The sequence below is a fragment of the Myotis daubentonii genome, chromosome 5, assembly GCF_963259705.1.
Source record: "Myotis daubentonii chromosome 5, mMyoDau2.1, whole genome shotgun sequence".
Lineage (NCBI taxonomy): Eukaryota > Metazoa > Chordata > Mammalia > Chiroptera > Vespertilionidae > Myotis > Myotis daubentonii.
In genome coordinates, this window is record NC_081844.1 from 72,216,862 (window position 1) to 72,243,697 (window position 26,836).

Consider the following 26,836-nt stretch of genomic DNA (forward strand, 5'->3'; position numbering starts at 1 on the left):
TTCATAGTTTAAAGCTGCACTTTTCTTCAGTAATGGTACATAAAATAATAACCTTTCAACCAATGGCATCTTAGGTTAACTAAATGTCATAGTACCTGACACCTCCAGAATACTTTTTCTCATTTCCAAAATGCTTCAGTTTCCTCCACTAGAATGTAAACTCTGTTGGGCAGGATACATTTTTATCTCTAGCACTATATTCCTATCTATATGAAATTATTATTATTAAAAAATCTATGCAGAAATTATAAGAAACACTAAAGTGCCGGGGTCCAACCCCAGCAGGTCCAGGGGTCCCCAAAGGTGTGGACGGAGTCAGCGAAGAAGGAATGACACGGAGGCAGCGTTCAGTTGACCAACATGATTGGGTTCTCTCTCCTGGTTCTATCTAGGATCTCCAGTCAGGTTCTATTGTCAGGTTCTGTCGCTAGGTTCTCCAGACTGGTTCTGTCCAGGATCTCCAGCCAGGTTCTGTAGCCATGTTCCCTCGCTAGGTTCTCCAGCCAGGTTCTGTCTGAGATCTCCAGCCAGGTTCGGTCACCAGGTTCTAGTCAGGTTCTCTTGCCATATTTCTGTAGTCAGGTTCAGTCCAGGATCTTTTGCCATGTTCTCTCCAGCGAAGTTCTTCTGTCTGTAGGTTCTGTGTAGGTTCTGTCTTCTGAGTTCTGACTTCTAAGTTCTGTGTTCTAAGTTCTGTCTTCTGAATTATGTCTTGTTACATCTGTATTTATACCAGTTGATTCAATCCTATCAATCTCTATTACAAAGGTTAGGGCGTTTCTTATCTCCATTCCAGGGAGTAAAGATTATGTAGCTTAAGCATGATTGTTTGTAGTTAAAGTGATTAATTACCCGCCTGGCACTTAGTTGAGGGGTTTTATTCCCTCCCTAACTTCAGGGGAAAATCCCTACCAGGGGAAACAACCTTTCTCAGAGAGGAGTCCTTGGTTAAAACACACAGTGCCAAGAAGGTGAGCAAACATTTTAAGAACAGTATGCCATATATGACAGGTCCTTTGAAACAGCAAGGATGGACCGGCTCCCGGCACTGAAGTTTTTAAGCAGTTACAAAATCACAGGTACCATGGGAAACACTTTACATGTATTTAATTCCAACAACCTAGAATTTGTTGCTATTAACTCCAATTTGCAAATGAATAAACTGTGGCTTAGAGAGGTTAAGAAAATTGCCTTAGGTCCTATTCACTGTTTTATCCCCAAAATCAAGCTTGCTGCTGAAATAGCATTCAATAAATATTTACTGAATGGGTGAATGACTGTGCGCTTGAAAGGAGTCTAACACCATCCCAGTTAGATGAACAGGGTCATTACTAATGTAAGTCACTGAGAAAATGCACACTAAATACAAGCTTGAAAGGCAAGTTAGTTAACTACTTAGACCTGGAGTCCTGGAATCTGTGGTGAGGTAGTCAACTCAAAAAGTGGCTCAGAGTATCTGCTCTGGAGTGGAAATATCTGAATTCAAATCCCAGCTCTGCTACTAGTGACACATGACCGAGTAAGGTATTTACACATCTAAATGTCTAAGCTGTCTCACCTGCAGAATGGAGGTGGGACTAGGACCTACACCTCCTGGGGTTTTTATGATGATCAACTTATATAAAAACCCTGGGTGTAACATCATGTCACGACCAACCGGAAGGAAGTCAGTCCTGCAGGGGTCGTTTTGGAAAGGGCTGCGCCCTCCCTCAGCTGTTTCCCAGAGGGCAAAGTTTCAGGCAGGAACCCGCCCTCAAGGCGAGGTTTCAGGCAGGAACCCACCCTCGGAGCAGAGCATGGAAGTACTGAGTCTGGCCTTCAAACCAGACCCTGATAGTAGGGAGGAGGCAGCCCCATTCCTCACAGAATCTGCTGTTGGATAGCTTGCTGTCAGTGGCCTGCCAGCCAGGAACCCCATTCACCTGCACCCTGGACCCTGACAGGAGGGAGGAGGGAGCCCCATTCCTCACAGAATCGACAGGTGGCCAGCTTGCTGTCAGGGGCCTGCCAGCTAGGAATCCTATTCACCTGCAAATCTGTATAAAGTTTTAATACATTATATTAGAGGTCGTGGTGGTACTGTTTTACCCACAGTGTCTACAGGAATTGCTGCAGATTTACTTCTCGGTGGAAGCACCTTTCATTCCCAATATAAATTACCGATTCCATTAAGTGAAACTTCAATTTCTAGACTCAATATAAAGAGTGAAGTTGCTAAAACTATTAAAAATGCCCAACTTCTCATTATTGATGAATGCACCATGGAATCCAGTCATGCTATAAATGCCATAGACAGATTACTAAGAGAAATTATGAGTCTGAATGTTGTATTTGGGGGAAAGTTCTCCTTCTCAGAGGGGATTTTCGACAATGTCTCAGTATTGTACCGCATGCTATGTGATCTAAAGTACTGTAATGTTTGGGGATGTTTCAGAAAGTTGTCTCTTACAACAAATAAGAGATCAGAGGATTCTGCTTATAGTGGATGGTTAGTAAAACTTGGAGATGGCAAACTTAATAGCAGTTTTCATTTAGGAATGGATATTGAAATCCCCTGTGAAATGATCTGTAATGGATCTATTATTAAAGCTACCTTTGGAAATACTATATCTATAGATAATATTAAAAATATATCTAAACATGCAATTCTTTGTCCAAAAAATGAGCATGTTCAAATATTAAATGAAGAAATTTTGGATATACTCGATGGAGATTTTCACATATATTTGAGTGATGATTCCATTGATTCTACAGATGATGCTGAAAAGGAAAATTTCCCCATCGAATTTCTTAATAGCATTACTCCTTCGGGAATGCCCTGTCATAAATTAAAATTGAAAATGGGTGCAATCATCATGCTATTGAGAAATCTCAATAGTAAATGGGGTCTTTGTAATGGTACCAGATTTATTATCAAAAGATTACGACCTAACATTATCAAAGCTGAAGTATTAACAGGATCTGCAGAGGGAGAGGTTGTTCTGATTCCAAGAATTAATTTGTCCCCATCTGACACTGGCCTCCCATTTAAATTGATTCAATGACGGTTTCCCGTGATGCCAGCATTTGTGATGACTATTAATAAATCACAAGGACAAACTCTAGACAGAGTAGGCATATTCCTACCCGAACCCGCTTTCATACATGGTCAGTTAGTTATATGTTGCTTTCTCTCGAGTTTGAAGAGCATGTGACGTTACAGTTAAAGTTCTAAGTACTTCATCACAAGGGAAATTAGTCAAGCACTCTGAAAGTGTTTTCACTCTTAATTTGGTGTACAGGGAGATATTAGAATAAGTTTAATCACTTTATCAGTCATTATTTGCATCACTGTTGTTTTTATATCATGTTTTTGTCATTTTTATATCATGCTTCTGTTGTTGTTACATCCTTTTGTTACTGTTTATTAATAAATTTATATATTATTTTCATTTACATTTTACTCTAAGTTCCTTTTATCTCTCACACTTCTATTATAGAGAAAGGGCAAACAGCAATGTTAAAATATCTCCGCTAATTATTTCCCTTTTAATGTGCACAAATTTCATGCAGGGGGCTAGTAGTTTGAAGATAATACAACAAAAGGCCACACAACATGTTCTGTGACAAAGGGAGTCACTCCAAACAAAGGAAGTCACAGTTATCTGGAAGTTAATTAAGTAAACAAGATGGGCCTCTCCAGCTGGTGACTCTAAGTTCCAGAGATATGTTTCCAGTTCCAAATCTCTTCTAGGTCTGCCTGCAGTTTGGAACTACCAGGCAGATAACTGGTAGTTATCTCAATCAATCAGTTGATGAGTTTGATTCGGGATCAGTGACAGAGGAGGTTGCTCTAGGAGTCTCCAGGTAGGCCAGTGACCATGTCCTCAGTCACAGGACACCTGGCCAAGACAATACAGTACATGGGGCTCCCCCTACACCTCTCCACTGCTGCCTAAGACAAGTTTGACTGATGAATTATTGCCGAGTTTGGTCTCCCCACTATAACCTTGAAAAATATATAAACTTAAGGTAGCTAGAGATGCAACAGAGTACCAAAGCCAATTGTCAATTGTATAATAACCTACTTTGCATTAATACAGGGGCCTTTTGTGAGCTTTTTAATTTTTTTTAAACCTATAAAGCACTTAAAAGTCTATAGTTTCATAAGCATTAAATGAGTGTTAGCTAATATTATTAGCCCAGTAATCCCTTCCCAATCTTAGTGCTTTAATTCCTCCCTATTTTCAAAAGAGCTATGCTACTTTAACACCATTTTCAATTTTCCCAAATGTTAGGGAGATCACGGAAGCCACTTTGCAAAAGGGATCTTATATTTCCTCCAACTCCCAACATGAAATAAAGACTCCCAAAAAATCTTATTCAAAACAACCATAATTTAAATGAGTATACAGATAAAGAGAAATAAATATAAGACTTATTTATTTTTCAAGTCCCAAAAATCTGTCTGAAAGCACACCTATTTTAAAGCTAAGCAAATAGTATGTAAAATAATCGGTTTAACATGCATGGGATAGTAAGGACTGGTATGTATACTAGTCCATCGTAATTCTCTGCTCAATTTGTAAGACATCTTAAACTTGGAAATTAAAACCTTGATAAGAAGAAACAGCTTTCTTACACACTGCCATTCTTGGACTAGCCATATGGGTTTGATCTTAATGTTATTGTTTGAACAAATGAAAACAATGACTATTCTATAGCCCAGTGATGGCGAACCTATTACATGCGTGTCAGGTGACACGCAAACTCATTTTTTTGGTTGATTTTTCTTTGTTAAATGGCATTTAAATATATAAAATAAATATCAAAAATATAGATCTTTGTTTTACTATGGTTGCAAATATCAAAAAATTTCTATATGTGACACAGCACCAGAGTTAAGTTAGGGTTTTTCAAAATGCCGACATGCCGAGCTCAAAAGGTTCGCCATCACTGCTATAGCCCAGTATTATGTAGAAATGCCTCTTAGTTTGGAATTTTTTATTTTTCTCTGTTTTTCCATGTTTCCATTTCTTTAACAATGCATAAAATTGGTTTAATAGCTTGAAAATGTTACTTGGTTTAATAGCTTAAAACAGCTATTGATAGATACCTTTGTGGAGGTTTCATTTTTTGTTTTCAGGTAATAGCAATCAATTAGATAAAACAATCATTTTCTAGGCAATGTGGCCCATCAACAAATTAGGAAAAACAAACAAACAAACAACCACCCTGAAAAGAGAATATCACTCTATAAGATTCTTACAGCTATAAAAAAACAAACGCATGAGGCTCACCACAACTAAAGTACAACCAAAACGCTCAACCTTGGCCCCTTAGCGTTACATTTGCTTATCAATCTCATCTTTGTTTTCTGAAATGTCAAATAACTTTTGACCCCAATTCTATATATATATAAAAGGCTAATATGCAAAGTGTCCCCTCGGGATTTCAACCAGAAGACTGGGAGTTCAATGGCACGCTATGATGTGCGCTGACCACCAGGGGGTGGCGCAGAATGAAGGAAGGCCCCAGTCAGCGGCCGGCAGCCGGGGAAGGAAGGCCCTGGCCAGCAGCCAAAAGGCCCGGATCAGCCCTGATCTCTGGTCAGGCCTAGGGACCCTACCCGTGCACGAATTTCATGCACCGAGCCTCTAGTTTTCTATACAAAGGAAAACTGCACAGAATTCATTTGTACTTGATTTGAAGGAGCCAGGGAAGGAGGGAAGTACACAGTACAGAATACAATGAACACTATTAAAGGAAATGATATCTGGAGGTTGCAAATCATTATCATCTCTAATACATTAGCAAAGTCCTACTGACCAAATTGCCTGCAAAAACAGGTTATTTCTGCCAAGTGCCTAGTCTGGTTTCTCACACCATTTTATTTCAAAAGCATTTTATGAGAATCTGCTACATATTCTACCTCCCATCTGGTTCACATTTAACAATGTATCCCACCCTGTTCCTTTTTAGACTCCAAAAACAGATGTCCCCAACATCACATGAATATGGCAGGTCACACTGCATCAGCTAACTTTTCTGGCTTCCTTTTCTTCTCTTGCAGTTAAGGTGAACTTGAGCTATTTGCAACCTTTTGTGTCATCTCACTTCAGAAGTAATAAAAAGGGCCCAAGTACTTTAACTCATAAAATAAAGAAGATTGGTGGGTATTTACAGGAGATCAAACAGGAAAGCAGGGCAGGCTCCCACCTAACAAGTTTCCTAATGAGTTTACATTCTCATCCGGTGAGGCAGGGTAGACTACCCAGGAAGGAAGAGAACAGCAATGCTTCTTCTTGAATTTACTCCTGAGGCTTACATGGTGCCCTCTGCCATCACTGTAATTACCATCAGGGAACTTTTATAATCAATATATACATCAGGAAGTTATGCACAGAGCATACAGATTAACATTCTCCAACATGAAGTACTTGCACATGTTCCTTAAAGGACCTCTAAACATTTGTAGAGAAAAAAAGTCATACTTGTAAATAGTTCTGTGATATGTATACATATATGCGTGTGTGTGTGTGACTATATGATTATATATTTAAAATATAAATAATTATATTCAGTGCCTGAAATTCAGGAACAAAACTATTAATACTATTATTCTACTGTACCTAATTTATATTTTTGGAAACATGATTAATTCAGAAATACTAACATCTGTGTAATAACATCTTGTATTGGAATTGAGTCCTACTGTATCATTATATTATGCTTAATTGAGCTTTTATTTATAGTTTTAATCACATATTTAAAACAACTCAAATTTTGATAGTGCTAGGGATCCCTGTAGATAATAAACTATAAAAATTAATTCAAATGTCCTAAATGGATATCAATGTATGGCTTTTTTCTTAATTGTATATGAAATTATATACATGAAATAATTTAATGGGTATATGAGAAATTATATTCATGAAGTAATTTAATGGGTATAAGAGAAAATAACCACATGAATTGAAAAATGTTTTCTTTATGCCAAATGTACTAATAAGTAAAATTGGTATAAGAAATGCTATTTACTCTACACTGTGATTGCTAATGTTTAACAGTAGTCCTATGAAATATTGCCTACCTGCCCCTTTCAACTGCTAAGGCATCCAGTTCATCAAAGAAAATAATGGAAGGAGCCACCGCTTTCGCTTTGCGGAAGATCTGGTGGAAAGAAAAGTGTCACGTTAGGGAAAGATCAGCAAACTCCAGAAAACTCCTGTCATTGGTTTTAGTTTGAAAACTGTTTAGAACTGAATCTATTATGTACAAGACAATCAGCCCAATCATTTTGTCTACAACCTATAATAGATGGATACACACTGCACAAAGGTAAGGCAACAATATGTATCCACAGAGGTCTGCCTGTAGAAGGTAATGTGATTAAGCAATCAAACAATCTCAGCTAAAATCCCAACTCCACCATTTCAGTAGTTGTATGACCCTCAGAGTAGATAACTTTACTTCTCTGAACTTCTATTTCTACATCTATAAAATGCAGATAATAATAAATGCCAGTCTCAGAGATTCTTTTCAGAACTAAATAAAAAATAATAATAATGCAAAGCATTTAGTACAATGCCTAAAACATATTAAGAACTCAGTAAGTGGCAGGTATTGTTAACTATAATCAACACATATTTAAAAGAAAAATCAAACATGTGCAAAATCAACCATAGCTTAGCATATACAATACCCATAAACTCAAACCAAGCACCTTGTTCATGTCATTGAAGACTTTAGGGGAAAGGAATAGTTTATGGGACAAGAAAAATGGCCAAAACTTGGAAGGTCATTGGTTGGTTATACCACAAGTCAATCAAACTATCAACACCAGTGACTGGCCTGATAGCCATGAGTGTGACATGTGGAAATGGGTTAGAAAAAGCCTGCACAGACAGAAAGAAATCCAAACGTGTGTTACCTGAAATCTAGGCCCCCATTTTCTTGTCACAAGTATCATGACCATAAAAATACAAAACAGTTACCAAAGCATTAATATTTATAAAGATCACTTTATTTCATTTTAATTAATGATAATGCTGTCATTATCAATTAATGTTTTATACAATTATCTTCACCTATATTTTAAAAGGAAAAAAGTAACTTAAAATTTATTCTCAGATAAAAAGAAAGTGTCCCAATCTGTAACACTCAGGTAACTTCACAAGTGAAGACCATCCACTCCACTGCTATTTGTGTGTTCTTGTCCTTGCTCAGCTTCTGTGAGGAGAGAGGGTGCCTATGTGAGGCAGGCCCACCTCCGCTTGGGAAAGTCAAGACTTGTGGTCAAACTGCTGTTACCAAAATCCAGCACCTTGATTTTACATGAATTTAGTACATGTAGCTTCCGCAATATGAAGGAGTGGCCTATCACTTAGGCACAGGCTAAATAGGAGAATACAGTGGCATTTTCATATACTAAGCTTACTCGATTTAAAGGACTATCTAGTTTAAAGGATTTAAATCTCATTCTGAGATCATGTGTTCTTTGTAAGTATACACATGTCATTTCTAAAATAAAATGCTGGCAGTTGTTAAAAAATCTTTACTTGGTAAAATTAAAGGATGGTACTACTATGAGACTTAAAGACAAAATATTGTTGGTGGTCAAAAATGCATTTTTAAATAATAAAATAATATTTGCCTAAAGAAAAAATATACCACTAGAATTTAGATTTGAAAATTTCAAAATCTGTAACTCAAGCAAAATGGAAATCATACAGAGGACAGAGGTATGGTTCTCCTGTGCAGAGTTCCACTTTGCGGCATCATGTTCTTACCTCTCTAACAGCTCTTTCAGATTCACCAACATATTTATTCATTAATTCAGGCCCCTGCATGAGAAGAAAACATCTGTTTAGTTCTTTATAAATATAACCACGAGGAAAGAGCAAATACATACATGAAAGAAGAAAGGGGGGGGGGATAAATAAAAATATGCTTATAATTAAATTAATTCCTTTAGCATGCTTATTCTCACTAAATGTTATTTGTGCCTCAACAAATTAAGCCATTCCATGTTCCAAAAACTTCACATCAATACAAAGGCAAAGCTGTGACCATAAACATCTTGTTCTCTGTCTACCCGTTGCCCCCATTTTCACCCTATATCAGGCACAGTGTTAGGGTTAGCTGCTAGCATAGGTTTATATAGTTCGGTCTGTGAGGCTCATATTTGCTCTTAAGTTAACTCTTTAAGAAAGTGATACATAAATCCCTAGAATAGATCAGATCAATGAGACTGGATAAGGTTATTTCTTTTCCAATTTTACTTTCCAGATAACTATGGTGTGTCAGTCCTACCACATTCCACCTGTCTAGATACCATGTGCTTCACTGATAAGGGTGATCAAGAAAACTACCAGAAGGGCCTTCAACCATGTGAGGACACAGCAAGAAGATAGCCATTTATGAACCAGGAAGTGGGATCTCACCAGACACCAAATCTGCTGGCTCCTTGATTTTGGACTTTGAGCCTCTAGAACTGTGAGGAATAAATACCCAATCTATGATATTTTTTTATAGCAACCTAAATGGACTGAGATACCATTTAAAACAGGGACTGGCAAATTTCTTCTGTAAAAGGCCAACTAGTAAATATTTTAGACTTTGGAATCCAAAAAAGGAAAGAAAAATAAAAGAAAAAGAAAACTACCAGTACCCTATACTGGCTTAGTTGAGGGTAGCATTATTTTGCATGTTTCCATGGCTGAGATCAAGTGTTCAAGTTTACAAAACAACAGAAATAGCATAAATGCATGTAAAATATTTGTCAGGCTGTTGAATCTAGTGTGAACTAACCTGACTTATCTTTTACTGTTTCATTATTTTACACCATATCAGTCACAAATTCAAGGGCAATATTTATACCTCATACTCTTGCAATTTTGTCCCTTTAATCTACTGGGTTTCTTCCAGTCTTCCCAAGGGCTTTTTAAATGTGTCTGACACCTGCCTGTTGCTTTTGGCTATTACAATTCAAATCAAGTTTTTATAAGTTCTGAAATGTCTAGGGAAGGCAAGTTAACCTACGTGTTAACTATAGTTAAATGTTATGGAATATGCTCATAAAAACCCCAAACTCACATGAGATAGAATTACATATATGTAATGTAAGTACAGGATCTTGAAAATTAATTTTTAAAAAAACAGCATCAGCACATACAGAAGGCCATTTTGGAAAAGCACTTCAAAAAATTTGAAAACAGGCATTACATACCAGGCCTTGGGCAAGTTTTTACTAAAAAGTGACAAAGGCTGACAGAGAAGGGAAGATAGTTCAAGCTGTTCGTCTCAATAAGTATAATACAAACCTTCTCCATAATTCATTCACTCAGAAGAAAACAAAGAAATTTTAAGAACTTACGCTGAGGACACCATGCTGACTCCAATTAAGCTAACAGTAAAGTGTACATGCCCACATGTCCACAAAAACCCTTAGTATGTTATTCCTGACTCTCTTGTCTCAATCTTCTTTACTATCTATGATCTTAAACACTGGGTCTCAACTTCCACACTCTTATCTCTAGAAATCACCATCCTCTTGAGCTACAAATCCATATTTACAATGGCTTTTGGGATCCATCTGCCATGTAGTTTTAAAGGCATCTCAGCCTTGCCAATGTGGCTCAGTGGTTGAGCATCAACCCATTAACCAAGAGGTCACTGGTTTGATTCCCAATCAGGGCACATGACCAGCAGGCTCAATCCTGGGTAGGGAGTGTGCAGGAGATAGCCGATCGATGGTGTTTCTCTCTCATTGATGTTTCTATCTCTTTATCTGTCTCCCATCCTTTCTCTCTAAAAATCAGTTAAAAACTTATTTTTTAGCCCTCGCTGGTTTGGTTCAGTGGGTAGAACGTCAGCCTGCAGAATGAGATGTTTCGGGTTCAATTCCTATCAAGGGCACATGCCCAGGCAGGTTGCAGGCTCTATCCCCAATGTGGGCCATTGACAAGGCAGCCAATCAATTATTCTCTCTCTTTGGGGATGTTTCTCTCTCTCTCTCTCTCTCTCTCTCTCTCTCTCTCTCTCTCTCTCTCTCTCTCTCTCTCCCCCTCTCCCTCTCCCTCTCCCCCTTCCTCTCTGAAATCAATAAAAATATATTAAGAAAACAAAAACTTATTTTTTAAAACAGTATAAAGGCATTCCCAAACTCCACATGTCTAAATCCCAATTTATTATTTGCTTCCCCACCTCCAACCATACTCCTCACATACTAACTCTTTCCAGAGTTACGGTACTTCCACCTGTCAGTCATTGGAAACAGACAAACAAAAACAAAAAAAATTCACCTCGAGTTCTCCCTTTGTTTCTCAATTTTCACATACAATTAATCATCAAGATTCTAAATATTACCCATTTCATTATGTCATTTGTTTAGTTAAGTGTCTCTCTCACTAAATTATGGGCTGACAGGTAACAAGAAACCATCTAATGCATCTTTGCTTACCACTGACAATGCCTGACACACAGAAGGTGCTTAATGTATAGATTGAAATTATTGTTGCAATGTAAAACATTCACAGATATTTTTAAATTGTTATAAATGTAAATCTGTAATATTTATTTCAACTCCAATTAAATTCTATTTAAAAAGATTGAAAAGAATAACTAGTCTCTCTCAGCTGGAATCCTATCTAATAAAAGAGAAAAATGGTAATTGGCGTACGACGATACCCTTTTCATTGGCTAATCAGGGCTATATGCAAATTAACTGCCAACTAAGATTGGCAGTTAACTGCCAACAAGATGGCGGTTAATTCGCATATGTAGGCACAATGCAGGGAGGCGAAAGGGAAAGCAGGAAGAAGCCCCCTGTCACTAACAGTGATCGGAAACCCAGGGGGGAGCTAAGAGCTGGGGGGCAGGGCAAAGGCGGCCCTGGGGCCGCCTTTGCCCTGCCCCCCAGCCATGATCGGAGAATCAGGTGCCTTTTCCGCCCTGGCCAGTGATAGCAGGAAGTAGGGGTGGAGCCAGCGATGGGAGCTGGGCACGGTTGAAGCTGGCAGTCCCGGGAGCTAGGGGTCCCTTGCCTGGGCCTAAAGCGGAGCCCACGATCGCGGGGCCGCTGCAGCTGCGGGTCCCCGCTGCCCGGGCCGGATGCCTCAGCCAGAGGCATTAGGCCTGGGCAGGGGCGGAGCGTGCAAACGCGGGGAGCTGGGGTCCCCTGCCCAGGCCTGACACCTCTGCCGGAGGCCTCAGGCCTGGTCAAGGGGCCGATCTGGTGATTGGTGATCGGAGGGTGATGAGGGTCAACTCCTCTGGCCGAGGCATCAGGCCTGGGTTGGGGGCGGAGCCGGGGATTGGGGGGATATGAGGGTCCCCTTGCCCAGGCCTGAAGCCTGGGTCAGAGGTGTCAGGCTTGGGCGGGGGTGGAGCAAGCGATCAGAGGGAGATGGGGGTCCCCTGCCCAGGCATGATTCCTGGGCCAGAGGCCTCAGGCCTGGGCGGGGGCCAGAGCCAGTGATCAGGGGGAGATGGGGGTCCCCTGTCCAAGCCTGACACCTCTGGCGGAGGCGTCAGGCCTGGGCAAGGGGCCGATACTGTGATTGGAGGGTGATGGGGGTCAACGCCTGAGGGCTCCCAGTATGTGAGAGGGGGCAGGCTGGGCTGAGGGACACTCCCCTCCCCACACACACCCAGTGCACGAATTTCGTGCACCGGGCCCCTAGTCTATGCATAAAAAAATTAAACCAACCCAATAATAAAGTTTTCTTCTCTATTATTAAATAAACTTCTTAAGAGTCTGAAAGCATTCTTCTCTTTCTAAATTTTTTTTGGTTCTCTTAGATTCCAATTGCTAAAGGTTTTGTTATTATAGTTCATATTATTGTCATTTTTTATTTTAGCCAAATGTAATAGGATGTTTTCATATCAAGACATATATTTCATATAGCAGTTTTATCAACTGATACAAATAAAAAAACAACATTTTATTAACATACAGTTTTAACATATTGGTGTCTCAACTTTAATATGTCAATTTAAACAGTGTACAAAAAAATGCCAAATTTAAGTAAATCCAATCTAACTCCTATAGAAGTTTGTTATACTGACAATGGCATATTAACTACTCTATTTGTCTTAAGAATAATAGGTTACTATTCCCTAACAGCCATTCTAACAATGATAAAATTAAGTATATGTCTTTATTTACTACTGATGTTAATAATTGCCAATTTAAGTGTATGGGGCACATTATACAACATTATTGGGAGAGGTCAAGGGGATTTTTAAAGTTAAAAAATAAAAACTCTAAAGGAAATTAAATAGAAACTCAACAGGTCTCAGACTCTAGACAAGTCCACATGACAGCAAACCTATAGAAGGAAAAGAAAGAGTTAAGGTCCACAAAAGGCACACAACTGAACATAGTTCCTGGTGAGACTCTAAATTAGAAACTGTACCCAAGGTGAAAGAAAAAATAACCAAAACTCTAAAAGAAAGTATTCTTTAGAATATGGGGTCTGGGTCTGGGGCCAGAACCAACACACATCTTTATAGGCTTCAACAGAGAACAGCAGTGAAACAGGCAAGCTCAGGGCAGCCCAAACCCAGGAGGTTCCCCAGCCAACTTCCTCACAGGGCTTTTCTTAGTAACTTTCCACTACCACCAGGAACAGAAGGATAAAGAACTGGAAAGGTCTCCTCCATTGTCCTCATGCAAGGAATCGACAATCTTCCCCATGCTTTTCCTTCCCTGCATTCCACTCATCCTGTAGGGTGCAGGACACCACTCTGAGCCGGCGTTTAATTTCAATTACATTCACTGAATGTCTATAATCTGCCCAGATCTGTGATAGTGACTTTAAAACTCTATTTATTTAATTAATAGACTTTTTCTTGGGAAGAGGGGAGTTTAAGACTTAGAGGAGAATTGAGCAGACAGTATAAAGAATTCCCGTATGCCCAACCCTACCTCCCACCACACACTAAGTTTTCCCATGATTAATATCATATATTAGTATGGTACATCTTTTACAATTACTAAACCAATATTGCCCTAGCCAATTTGGCACACTGCATAAATCATCGACCTGTGGACTGAAGGATCCTGAGTTCCATTCTGATCAAGGGCACATGCCCTGGTTGCGGGCTCAATACCCAGTAGGGGGTGTGCAGGAGGCAACCGATCAATGATTCTCTTTCATCACTGATGTTTCTATCTCTCTCTACCTCGCCCTTCCTCTCTGAAATCAATAAAAACATGTATTTTTAAAAACCACAATACTCATGCATTATTAACTAAACTCCACATTTATTCAGATTTCCTTAGTGTTTAGCTAAGGTCCTTTTTTGGTTCTAAGATCTCATCCAGAAAGTCCTAACATTATATTTAGTTGTCATGTTTCCTTGGGATCCTCTTGGCTCTGAGTTTATCAAACTTCCCTTGTTTTTGATGACCTGGACAGCTGAAGGAGTACTGGTCAGGTATTTTACAGACTGTCCTTCAATTTGGGTTTGCCTAATTTTTTCTCATAGCTAGACACAAATTATGAGTGCTTGGGAAGAAGACCAAAGCAGTGAAGTTCCATTCTCCTCACAATACAAAAAGCACATACTATCAACATGACTAATCACTGAAGATGTGAACCTTGATCACCTGGTTGAGATAAGTATTTGCCAGACTTCTCCACTAGAAAGCAGCTCTTCCCCACCCCGGCTTCCATACTGAACTCTTTGGTTGGAAGGAAGTCATAATCATATGCAGCCCATATTTAAGGAGTGGGGTAGTTATGCCCTCCAAAACTTTTTCACCTATCTTTTTAATCTAGTCCTCTCAAAAAGCCTAAACAGATAAAAAACTGAGACTTAAGAGAACTTGTTTAAGGTTACAGAGCAAAAATTTAGTACTAGGGTTAGGAATCAAACCAAAGCCACCTGAACCCTAGCTTAGTGCTTTTCATTGCAACACACTCAGTCTTAAAGGCACAGATCACATACAAGTATGTAAATGTCAACCTCCACTTTATTCAACTACTAGTATTTTTCCATGCACTTCTATTTTATTGGTCAGGTTCCTGTTTCTTTGGCAATGATAAACTTTTCTTATTAACTCAACCAACTACCACTTCAAAACCATGCTATTTTTCTCAGTTTTCTTTGTTCAAGAGAAACAAAATTACTTTTAAACTGGGTCTCAGAAACATCCATCTTTCCATTTTTCTGAAGCTGCCCTATGGAAACTGCCTGAAACACTTTCTCCAGTAACTTGGTGTAATTAATGAAAAAAGCACTGGAAATTAGTTTTATTAAACACACACACACACACACACACACACACACACACACACACACGATCCTATAATACAATGGATTCAGAGCTCAGGCTCTAGAGTCAGAAAGTCCTGAGATCAAATTTTAGTTCTATCACCAGCACTTTGACCTTGGAAAAGTCATTTCACCTTCTTAAGCATCATTTCCGTATATGTAACCCTAGAAACCAATCTTAAAGTTTTTAGGATATAAAAGAAGTGTCTATGCAGTTTTCCATGTAATGTCTGCAAAATGGAAGCTCTCTGATTTATAGACTAGCCTACAAACAAAAGCTTCAAGATAAACTTGTATCTTTGATAACAGAATGATAGGGGATCTGGTTAAATACAGAAAATCAATTACTTTAAATTGTGCACTGCTTTGAATAAATTACAGATTTTCCTGAACATAGGATGTAATTTGTAAAATTCCTCTCTGAGATAGGTATCAGAAGAAAATCTCCTCAAAAAGTCAAGGATACACTAAGTTCATTACATTTTTTTTACTCACCAATACAGTTAATAAAGGACTTGCTGAAAATCCCTGTCAGAGACCTAACCACCCTTCTTCCAGAATCAGTAACAGTTGTTCATAAAGTAAAGCAGCCCCAACTATACCAGGATAATTAATCTATTATAGCACTCCAGACAAAAGCAAGAGAGAAGCAGAGAGGAAATTTCAACTGGAAAATATTTTGATATAATTGGCCCAGATGACAAACTAAACTGAAGCATGTCAAGTACTAGTCTGCACAAAAACACATATAGATGCCAAAGGATGTTAAGGGCCCAGACAATTGGCCAAGGTGAAGTCTTAACTCTGAGTAGAGTGTATATCTCTTAATCACTGTGTAGAAAAGATGCACAGAGGAAGAGAGGGTACTTTCATTTCAGAGAAAGAACTGTTTAAAGTCTTTCAATTCTTTAACTTGGGAATTAAAGATAATTATCACTGCGAAAAGTATTAGGGAGCTTCTCCTTTCAATGTATTAAAACACTTGTGTTTCCCAACAAGCTAGAAAATCCCTATGTCTAACTACTTTTTTCTGATCACGTTAAAAACGTATAAGACCTGCTTTAAGCTCACACTTAAATTATAACACTGAAAACCCTTAGAAAACAAACATGTATGTTGGAGCCAAAAGGCAACTTTTTCCTCATAGAAAGATAAAACTAGAAATAATACAATGTGAATTCCCAAATGTTTTTACCTCACCTCATACGTAAGCTATATGACAAAGCTACTTTAACTCTTCTCACAAAATCAGACCAAAATGAAAGGACCAATGAAAATGCTAAGAAAAGCAAATTAGTTTTTCATGTTCCCAGCTTTTACTTTTGAAAAATTTAAGCATATAAGAAAGCTGAAAAAAAATGGTAAGATGAACACCCATCTTCATTAAGTATATCCTCCAACCAAATTTAAAAATAATACTGTGAAACTACACTAAACTCTACACTGAATAAAAATCCACATTAAAAAAATTGTAAGTAGAATATGATAATCTATAAGCAAGTGTGAACTAAGAAAATTTCTTTTCTTTTTTTTAAAAAATATATTTTATTGACTTTTTACAGAGAGGAAGGGAGAGGGATAGGGGGCTAGAAACATCGATGAGAGAGAAACATCAATCAGCTGCCTCCTGCACACTCCCTACTTGGGGATGTGCCTGCAACCAAGGTACATGCCCTTGACTGGAATCGAACCTGGGACCCTTCAGTCCGCAGGCCAATGCTATATCCACTGAGCCAAACCAGTCAGGGCAGAAAATTTCTTAACATCACTTACTTTTTGTGTGTGTGACCTAAAAAACTAAAAAATTAAAAAGCTGCACAATTTTGGCTGGATAGCTCAGTTGGTTAGAGCAGCGGTCACCAACCAGTAGTCTACGGACTACTAGTGGTCCGTGAGGTCCGAAAGGTTGGCGACTGCTGGGTTAGAGCATTGTCCCAATATGCCAAGGTTGTGGGTTTAATCCCTGGTCAGGGCACATACAAAAATCAATCAACGAATGCATAAAATAATGGAACAACAAAACTAATATTTCTCACTCTCTGTCTCTCTCTCAAATAAATCCTATATAATAAAAGCCTAATATGCTAAGTGTCTGGTCAACTGTTATGCCATTCAACCAATCAAAGCATAATATGTTAATGATATGCTAAGGCCGCTCAACCGCTCACTATGATGTGCACTGACCACTGGGGGCAAACGCTCCGATCGGTAGGTTAGCTTGCTGCTGGGACTAAGCAAGACAGGCCAGACAAGCCCTGGAGCCCTCTGCAGTCCCTCCCTGGCTGGCCAACCTCCCGTGTCTCTCCCTAACCCCAATCATGCACTAGTGGGGTCCTTGGACTGGCCTGCACCCTCTCGCAATCCAGATCCCCTCAGGGGATGTGGGAGAGCAGTTTCGGCCCAATCCCGCAGGCCAGGCCAAGTGACCCCACTGGTGCACAAATTTGTGCACTGAGCCTCTCGTAAATAAATAAATGAAATGAAACGAACAAAAAAGCTGAATACATGGTTATTTTAAATGAACAGTATCTAAGATAAACCTCTCAAAGAACACTTTGAGTAATTTTCTCACATTGGAAAAAGACAAAAGTGAAACTATTTCAAGTTATGAAAAATTTCATATTCAAAAACAGTAGTAAATATATTTTTGAGTAACCATAGAATAGGCCAGAAAGCAGTCCTGGTAGCATCTGGTATGTTATGTTAGGTCATGAAAAAGTGAGAAATAACTATGAACTAAGTCCTTATAAAATAAGGTTATTTTGAATAGACAAGAAAAATTCAAGTTTATCATATGTAATTGTGCAATTACATGACAACGTAGGCATAGAAAAATGGAGGCGACAGGAAAGAGTAGAAAATGCCAATAAAATGGCCATGTCCACTACCACAAGGTAGGAGGACAAGAACCATAGAAAAAGCAACTGGAATTTTCAAAATAATTCATTACTCCAACATTGAAAATTGTGGTTGTGATTCAGCATAACATGGTATCCTCTCCAAATCTTCATGATCCAGTATCTTCCACACAAACAAAGGTAAGTGTGCAAACAGTAGGGATTATGAAGATACTGATGCTTTAAACGTAAATAGGTTAAACTTAACTAAATATCACTCCACAAAAAATTTTAAGAAAAGTAAAATAAGCCCTAACTGGTTTGGCTCAGTGGATAGAGCATCGGCCTGCGGACTGAAGGGTCCTGGGTTCGATTCTGGACAAGGGTATGTACCTTGGTTGCGGGCACATCCCCAGTGGGGGGTGTGCAGGAGGCAGCAGATCGATGTTTCTCTCTCATCGATGTTTCTAACTCTCTATCCCTCTCCCTTCCTCTCAGTAAAAAATAAATAAAATACTAAAAAAAAAAGAAAAGAAAAGTAAAATAAGCCTTATACTTTCAAGCTGCCAAGGATTTCAATGTTCTGAGATAGAAAGTGTATTTTGTTATGAAAAACATCTCTGGTGATATAAAAACATTATCTTTTTTTTGTTTTCCAAAATATTATCATGTGCCTGGCCGGTGTGGCTCAGCGGCTGAATGTCAACCTATGAACCAGGAGGTCACGGTTCAATTCCTGGTCAGGGCACAGGCCTGAGTTGTGGGATCAATTCCCAGTAGGGGGAGTGCAGGAGGCTGCCAATCAACGATTCTTATTCATCATAGATGTTTCTATCTCTCTCTCCCTCTCACTTCAACTCTAAAATCAATAAGAAATAAATTTTTTTTAAAAAAACCATTATCATGTACCTCTTCTGAAATGAATTTGCTATCTAAAATATTTAAATACATATTTTTGTGGTAAAGTCCACAGAAATGATTTTGAGGTTTTATGAATGTATATTTAATAACTGGAAATGTGATCAAATTTCATAGACATTAATATCTGGTCGTAAAACTACATATCAAATAGGATTATCTATCCCAAGTAATAGGACAAGGCAGTGAACAAATGTGTGTGTGTGAGTGTGTGTACTTCAGAGTAGAATGTACATACATTCTGACTGGAAGTGTTATTTTAAGGAACCTAGTTTTACCATATAAAGTATCTGGTTTCTTTGAAAATTCTATGTATGTAATTATCAAATTTACAATCATCCCATATATCCTATCTAATAAAAGAGAAACATGGTAATTAGCCGTACCTCTGCTACCCTTCCCATTGGCTAATCAGGGTGAAATGCAAATTAACTGCCAGCCAAGATGGCGGCCGGCAGCCAGGCAGCTGGAAGCGAACATGAGGCTTGCTTGCTTCAGTGACGGAGGAAGCTAACATTCCCTGCCTGCCGCTGCCGGCCTCTGAGCTTGCAGTCTGAAACATTGTTACAAATACAGAAGCTAAACAAAACCCCAGAAACCTGCTTTCAGCCAGCCGGGATCTCAGAGCTGGAGTTGAAACAGTGTTTTGATTATAGAACCCAAACAAATCAGATACCTGCTTTCAGCAGCGAGGCCTAAGAGCTGGAGCCAAGCCTCAGAGCTAAAGCTGGCCCAGAATAAACAAAAGAAAAGAAAAAAGGAGCGGTTGGGAGCTTCAGTCACCCGCCAGCCTGAAAACAGCCCTCAGCCCCTCACCCAGACTGGCCAGGCACCCCAGTGGGGACCCCCACCCTGAAGGGTGTGTGACCAGCTGCAAACAGCCATCATCCCCTCACCCAGGCTGGCCAGGCACCCTAGTGGGGACCCCCACCCTGATCCAGGACACCCTTTAGGGCAAACCAGCCGGCCCCCACCCGTGCACCAGGCCTCTATCCTATATAATAAAAGGGTAATATGCCTCCCAGCACCGGGATCAGCGGAGCCGCGAGGCCTCCCAGCACCAGGATCAGCGTGACGGGGGCAGCACCCAAACCCCCTGATCGCCCTGCGGCTGTGTGTGTGACAGGGGGCGGGGCCACAACCTCCCTATCTGCCCTGCTCTGTTCGTGACAGGGGAAGGCACCCCAACCCCCTGATCAGCCCTGCTCTGTGCCTGATATGGGGGAGCTCCCCAACCCCCTGATCGCCCTGCGGCTCTGTGTGTGACAGGCTGCGGCGCCCCAACTCCCTGATCGGCTGTGCTGTGTGTGTGACAGGGTGCGGCGCCCCAACCCCTCCCCCACGGGCCCTACTCTGTGTATGACAGGGTAGAGCCATAACCTCCCCATCGGCCCTGCCCTGAGTATGACAGCGGCTGCGCCCCAACCCCCTGATTGGCCCTGCTCTGTGGGTGATCGAGGGTGGCGCCCCAACCGCCCCCCACAGGCCCTGCTCTGTGTGTGATGGGGTAGAGCCATAACCTTCCCATCGTCCCTGCCCTGAGTGTGACAGGGTGCAGTGCCCCAACCCCCTGATCTGCCCTGCTCTGTGTGTGACAGGGGGCGGTGCCCCAACTCCCCTATTGGCCCTACTCTGTGAGTGACAGGCGGGGAGCTCCCCAACCCCCAGGTGGGCCCTGCTCTGTGCATGACAGGGTGGAGCTCCCCAACCCCTTGGTGGGCCCTGCTCTGTGAGTGACAGAGGGAGCTCCTCAACCCCCAGATCGGACCTGCTCTGTGCATGACAGGGGGGAGCTCCCCAACCCCCTGATGGGCCCTGCTCTGTGCGTGACAGGGTACGGAGCCCCAACCCTCCTGATGGTCCCTGCTCTGTGAGTGACAGGGGGCAGCACCCCAACCCCTGATTGGCCCTGCTCTGTGCGTGACAGGGGGTGGCACCGCAACCTCCCCATCGACCCTGCCTTGAGTGTGACAGGGGGCGGTGACCCAACCCCCCAATCGGCCTACCTTGAGCGTGACTGGGGGTGGCATCGCAACCTCCCGATCTGCCCTGCTCTGTGCATGACAGGGGCAGCACCCCAACTCCCCAATCAGCCCTGCTCTGAGCCCGACCAGGGGCTGCACCTAGGGATTGGGCCTGCCCTCTGCCACCCGGGAGCAGGCCTAAGCCAGCAGGTCGTTATCTCCGGAGGGGTCCCAGACTGCGAGAGGGCACAGGCCGGGCTGAGGGGCCCCCCCACCCCCCGAGTGCACAAATTTTTGTGCACTGGGCCTCTAGTCCTATAGAATAAAAGCCTAATATGCAAATTGTCCCCTCAACCGGGAGTTCGACTGCTCGCCATGATATGCACTGACCACCAGGGGGTGGCACAGAACAAGGCAGGTGTCGGTGACAGGGCACTGGCAGCAGGCCCTGATGGCCCCGATGAGAGAGGGACCATGGTGGGATGGTGGAGCAGGTGAGTGGGAGGTGCCAGGCCAAGACAGGTGTGAGCAGGGGCCTCACAGCCCCACCAATCGCCCTGCAGACAGCGACCAGCGGTGGGGGACAGTTCCCAGGCGCTAAGGGAGCTAGGCAGGGGCCCAATGACTCAGGCAGACAGGGGGTGCACTGGGGCCCCGAGGTCCAGGTGTTGCCCAGGGCCCGGAGGTCAGCTGGGACATGCCCTTCTATACCAGATTGCTCGTGCTTCAATCACCAGCCAGGCCTAGGGACCACACCTGTACACGAATTTCATTCACCAGGCCCCTATTATTTATTTATAATTAAGTCTTAGATGAGCAAAAGTGATCAGTATAATTTAAAAATGTAAAAACTAAAGACGACTGGTTTCTATTAGACATGAGTGTAAGAAATACTGAGAATCAAGAAACTAAATAAAGCAGTCTTCTACTGTCCACCTGATTTGCTGATGAAACTAATTTACTTATCTCTCATCTCCCTATACTACATTGCTATCAAACTCAAATCAGCTACTCCTTAAGTTGCCTTCTCATGTTCTCTGAAGGGCAGGAATGAGAGGGTGGATTCTAAGGGGACTAGAATAGAAATTAGCAATTTAAAAACTTAATGTCATACCTTTATTGCTAGAAAATTCAGTCCACTTTCATTGGCCAAAGCCTTGGCAATCATCGTTTTAGAGCAACCAGGTGGCCCGTACAGAAGAACTCCTTTAGGTGGCTGAATACCCATTCGGGTGAAAGACTCCGGATGTTTCAAGGGCCATTCCACAGCCTGTTTCAATTTCAGTTTGATATTTTCCAGTCCTCCTATATCTGACCAGGATACCTGCAAAACAGAACATGTTCTAAACATAAGTTTTCCAGAACAGAGAACTTAAAAAAAAAGATCAACAAAAGAAGTAGAAGAGAAGGAACAGACCATTTAAAAATCAGGAGGATCCTAAAAGAAATTCCAACAATATCAAGATTAATTAAAAGTACATAAAATGTAATCTGCAGATTATAGAAATACTACAGAAAAACAAAATGTTTCTGCTTGCGAATCTTATATAAATAACTGCTTAAATGATTGAACACACTGCTAAGTCTATCTTCTATTCTAGATGGCTTTTAAAATTAGGTTTCATCTGTTTGCAAATGGTTTGTATTAGTGACCCAAAGTCTTATCTATACACCTAATTCATTTTCTTTCTTTTTCGGCAAATACTTGAAAATATATTTCTGTAGGTACTTATGGAATATATAATCTTTTCTGTCTGGCATACTGATGAAATATCCTCAAATTTTTGTTCCTTTTCCTCAAATATGAAATGCCCCCCCAACAAGAGAGCTCCTTACATATTATTTACTTAATATGCATTAAGAACTAATTAGGAAATAGAAAAATAAAACATGAATAACTTTATTAAAGAACTTAACAACTACCAGTTACATGCCCAGAAATAGCCATAGTACAATGGAAAGGATCCTAAGCACAATAGCAAAGAAACAGAAAAGGCCTTTGAGAGTTCCCAGGAAGGAAAGATTCCTTCCAGTTAGCAGGCAAATCTGAAATTCAACTCTTGAAGCCTAGATGAGATCTAGAAATGTGAAAATATGATGAAAGACTCAGAAGAAAGTATGACAAGGATATGAGAAAAAAATTTTGAGGGTGGGAAGTAAAATTAGAAAAGTTAAATTGAGGCCATATAGTAGTAGAGGAGCCTGAAGACTAGACTAAGGAGTTTAAGAATCTCTTTATTCACATAAGAAGTCTTTGAAGGTTTTAATCTAGAAAGTGATGTGGTCTGATCTGTGCATCAGGAAGATTCTCTGACAAAAGTCATTTGAGGATAGAGTGTGCAGGGAGACTAATTACAGACCAACCACAAACATCCTTAAAAACAAAAAAAAAGCGGCTTAAACTAAGGTGACCACCTGTAGATAATGAAGATACACCAGAAAGACAATGCAGGTCCACAGTGGAGGGTTCTGAGGGTGGAATAAGAAAAAGGGAGAATTGAAAAGAAAAGATGTCAAGATAGGTTGATAGAATATGGACCACAGAAAAATGATCTTCAGGAGGAAAAATAAACAAGATAGATTTTTTTCACAGTTACATGATATTCAAAAGATGAAAACTGAGTATTTTGAATGTAAGCATCACAAATGGAGCACTGTAAAGAGGATAGGCCTGGAATGTCAGATTTCAGAAATCTCTACATACAAACAAAAGAATCCATGAGATCCATTAAAATTGCCAACCATGAGAAGAGAGATGTGGGTATTGGGCACCACCTGCATTTAAGAGGCAAGAGGAAATGAAGAAGAAAAGTCAGAAAATAATCTACAAATCTAAGAAAACAGAAGGTTGTTTTTTTGTGTGTTTTTTTGTTGTTAATATCACAAAAAGATTACTTTTCCCAAATGAATTTGCATGTTATGGTTTTTGTCCACAGAACCAGGAGAATGCTGTATTACCAACCATAATCCTGAGACTATATAATTTTTTTTCTAAATTGCTTTCCTGGCATTTGTTTCATAAAGTAAGAATTATTGGATTAAAGGGCATCGGCATTTTTCAGGTCTCTTCATACACAATGCGAGTTTATTATCCCGAACACTTCATCCATTTCAACAATAATTAATTAGATTTGGAGAGGTAGTGAAAAAGCATATGGAATCAAGGGTAATAACCAGGACTCAGACTTTGGGCAAGTGTATAATAGAGTTACATTAAAAGACAAAGACAAAAAAAATGTTTGGAAATTAAGGAATTTGTTTTCAATTATTGCACTGTAGTTGGAATTTACGAGTAAAATAAATTAAATAAACTTTAAGAAAAATATCTTCTATGTGCTGGGCTTGTCTTAGGAACAGTAAAGGCACAAGGATAATAGTCTCAAAATTTTGTAATCTAGAGAGGAATAAGAAAAGTAGCCTAAAAGACACAGACTTTGTCTAAAAACATAAAATATCTTTCCACAAATTAATACAAAAACTTCTAAAAAATATTTAAAATGGTTTTACAGTTCCTAAATATGTGAGATGGTGAGGATAGCGATTTGGAAATTGTTGCACATATGTAAGACATGGCCAACGTGTCAGAATGTGAAAATAATAGTAGCAATTCCCATCTCATATGATTATAAAGATAATTGATATATAATAAATACAGAAATTATAAAGGACAATAGAAGAATTATCTGTTTTCCTACCACCTAAAAGTAACCATTGTTAATACTTACAACCTTTCAAATACATGTGCGCGAACGCATGGGTGTATATATTTTCAATGACATCATAATGTATTCACAATTTTATATTCATACATTTTTCATATTCATACAATTCCCAGGATTATTGTGAGAATTAAACAGTACACTATCTATTAAATTAGCTGCACTTTTAGCCAGGCACACAGTACCTATTTAACACATGCTAGGTATTATTTAAAGGTCTAAAACATGATTATAATAATTATATTCTGAAGGACTAGTGACAAAAGATAAGGATTAAGCCATCTCTATGTAGTTCCATGAGCAATATTTAATTACCAAATTTTTCTATTCTTTTTCCCTTTGTCTGATTATTACATTTCTTTAACTAAAAGCAAACAAGTTTTAAATTTTAATTCAGCACCTGGGTGCTAAATAAATGAAGTTTTTCTATAGCTAAGATATCAACTCAAAAATAAATATAAATCAGCTTTAAAAGCTTACAATTGCACGAAGAGTCTTAAACACAGAAAGTCATGGGAAAAGTTAGTCTGTAAGAGAATAAACTCCAGCATGAAATCATAAAATCCTAGAACTAGAACAGGAATTCAAAACTAGGTGGTTCACTATCCCATCTTCAGTCAGTATTTCATCTTTCAACTTCTCTCATCTTTCAACAAATACTATTTTATGCTCTTTTTAAAAAATTCTACAACTCTCTCTTTTTACTAAGTTACTATATCATAACTGCCAGAAAATTATTTCTACAACCTAACCTAAATCACTCCTGATAATAGTTGGGTCCTTTCTTTCTATTTTGTCCTAATGAAACAGTGAACAGCTGCTCACACATGGCTTTATAACTCTTTGAATTAGTAATAAAGTTAGAAGTGAAGGAACAGCTGTCAAACAAGCAGAGACAGAGCAGTGAGATAAATTTCCCAAGGAAAATGACCCCCACCCCCAACATCTTATAGTACTTTCTGGACAAGAATCCAACAATACACACAAAAAAAACCTCAACTCAAACTACACACCCATAGCAGCCAAAAGACCTGATGATCAGGTTAAAAAAGAAAGGAAAAAAAAAACTTTTATGGACAAGTTCCAAGAGGACAAAATAAAAATTAATGAACTGGATTGCAGACATTGGGAGAATTACTATGAGGGAGGAATTCAGTAGTTCCAGAGGGGCTGACAGTGTCTTTATATATCTGTGAGTCCTCTTATTTGGTAGGTGCCAATTTTTACACTGCCAGGAACAAAAATTCTTTTTAAAGTGTTATTTTTATCGAAAATATTGCAACTTTTCATTTTGTTCATTCATGCTAACAAGTTCTAACATAAGGACAAGAAGCCAGGCAGAAGCAAGTATGTTGGCACCTGTTCCAAATTCTCTGCTGGGCCATACAATAGCTTTTTAACAATTCAAATGTTTAAAGTACATTGATTTTGTTTTGAAATAGTAAACATACCGAATTTCTAAAGATACTACATAATGCAGAAAGAAGTAAGTTGAGAAAATCTAACCTCCAAGATCCAAAAGGAAAAACAAGCAAAAGATTTCCATAAAGCAAAATTAGGGAGCAGCAATGTTCAAATGTGTTCTTAGATCTAATTGAAAATAAGTGAAAGCCTTTAGCTTTATATAGTAAAAAGACAAGTATTTTCCCCTATGCTTTAAAAATGTATTCTTTGGAGAATTCTTAAAAAATCAAGTCAAAGCTCCAGTTCTACTATAGGGTCCCAAACCATCTACACCGCCAATCCCCAATTGATTAAAAATAAAAACTTTATTCAAAATTCAAACCCCAACTACATGAGGAGTCTGAAAAGTCAAGGGTGGGACATGTGGCAAGTAAAAACATGGAGCAGCACCCTGCACAGAGGGTGGGAGGGGCTGAGTGTGCTATTTTGTCCTTGTCTTTTCTCTCTGGACTCAGCTTTTCCCCTTTGCCTGTTTCCCTTCCATTTTGCATAACAATGTCACAGGTAAGAGCACAAGGAGCTAAAAAAGTGGATGAGAAACAATGTAAGAAACTGTACACCAAAACTTCCCCACTAATTGCAAATTGCCACTGATCGGGGTGACCTCATTCTTTAATAAATCATATTAAGCACCTCAATAAAACATTAAAAAAGCTATGAGAGCCAGATG

The 26,836-nt window shown here is 39.7% G+C and overlaps 1 protein-coding gene across 4 annotated transcripts in view; it reads right to left on the minus strand.

The window, feature by feature from the left end:
- AFG2A (AFG2 AAA ATPase homolog A) overlaps positions 1 to 26,836 on the minus strand; it is a 276,000-nt gene that overhangs the window by 190,844 nt on the left and 58,320 nt on the right. For all 4 annotated transcript variants that reach the window (XR_009453050.1, XM_059698095.1, XM_059698094.1 and 1 more), the window contains 3 exons: positions 22,098 to 22,307; positions 8,772 to 8,825; positions 7,073 to 7,152 (listed from right to left, as the gene is read on the minus strand). Coding sequence is in view for 3 of the 4 variants with exons in the window: in XM_059698095.1 (XP_059554078.1) it covers positions 7,073 to 7,152; positions 8,772 to 8,825; positions 22,098 to 22,307 (344 nt within the window). In the remaining variant the exon portion in view is untranslated. The remainder of the gene's footprint in view (positions 1 to 7,072; positions 7,153 to 8,771; positions 8,826 to 22,097; positions 22,308 to 26,836) is intronic.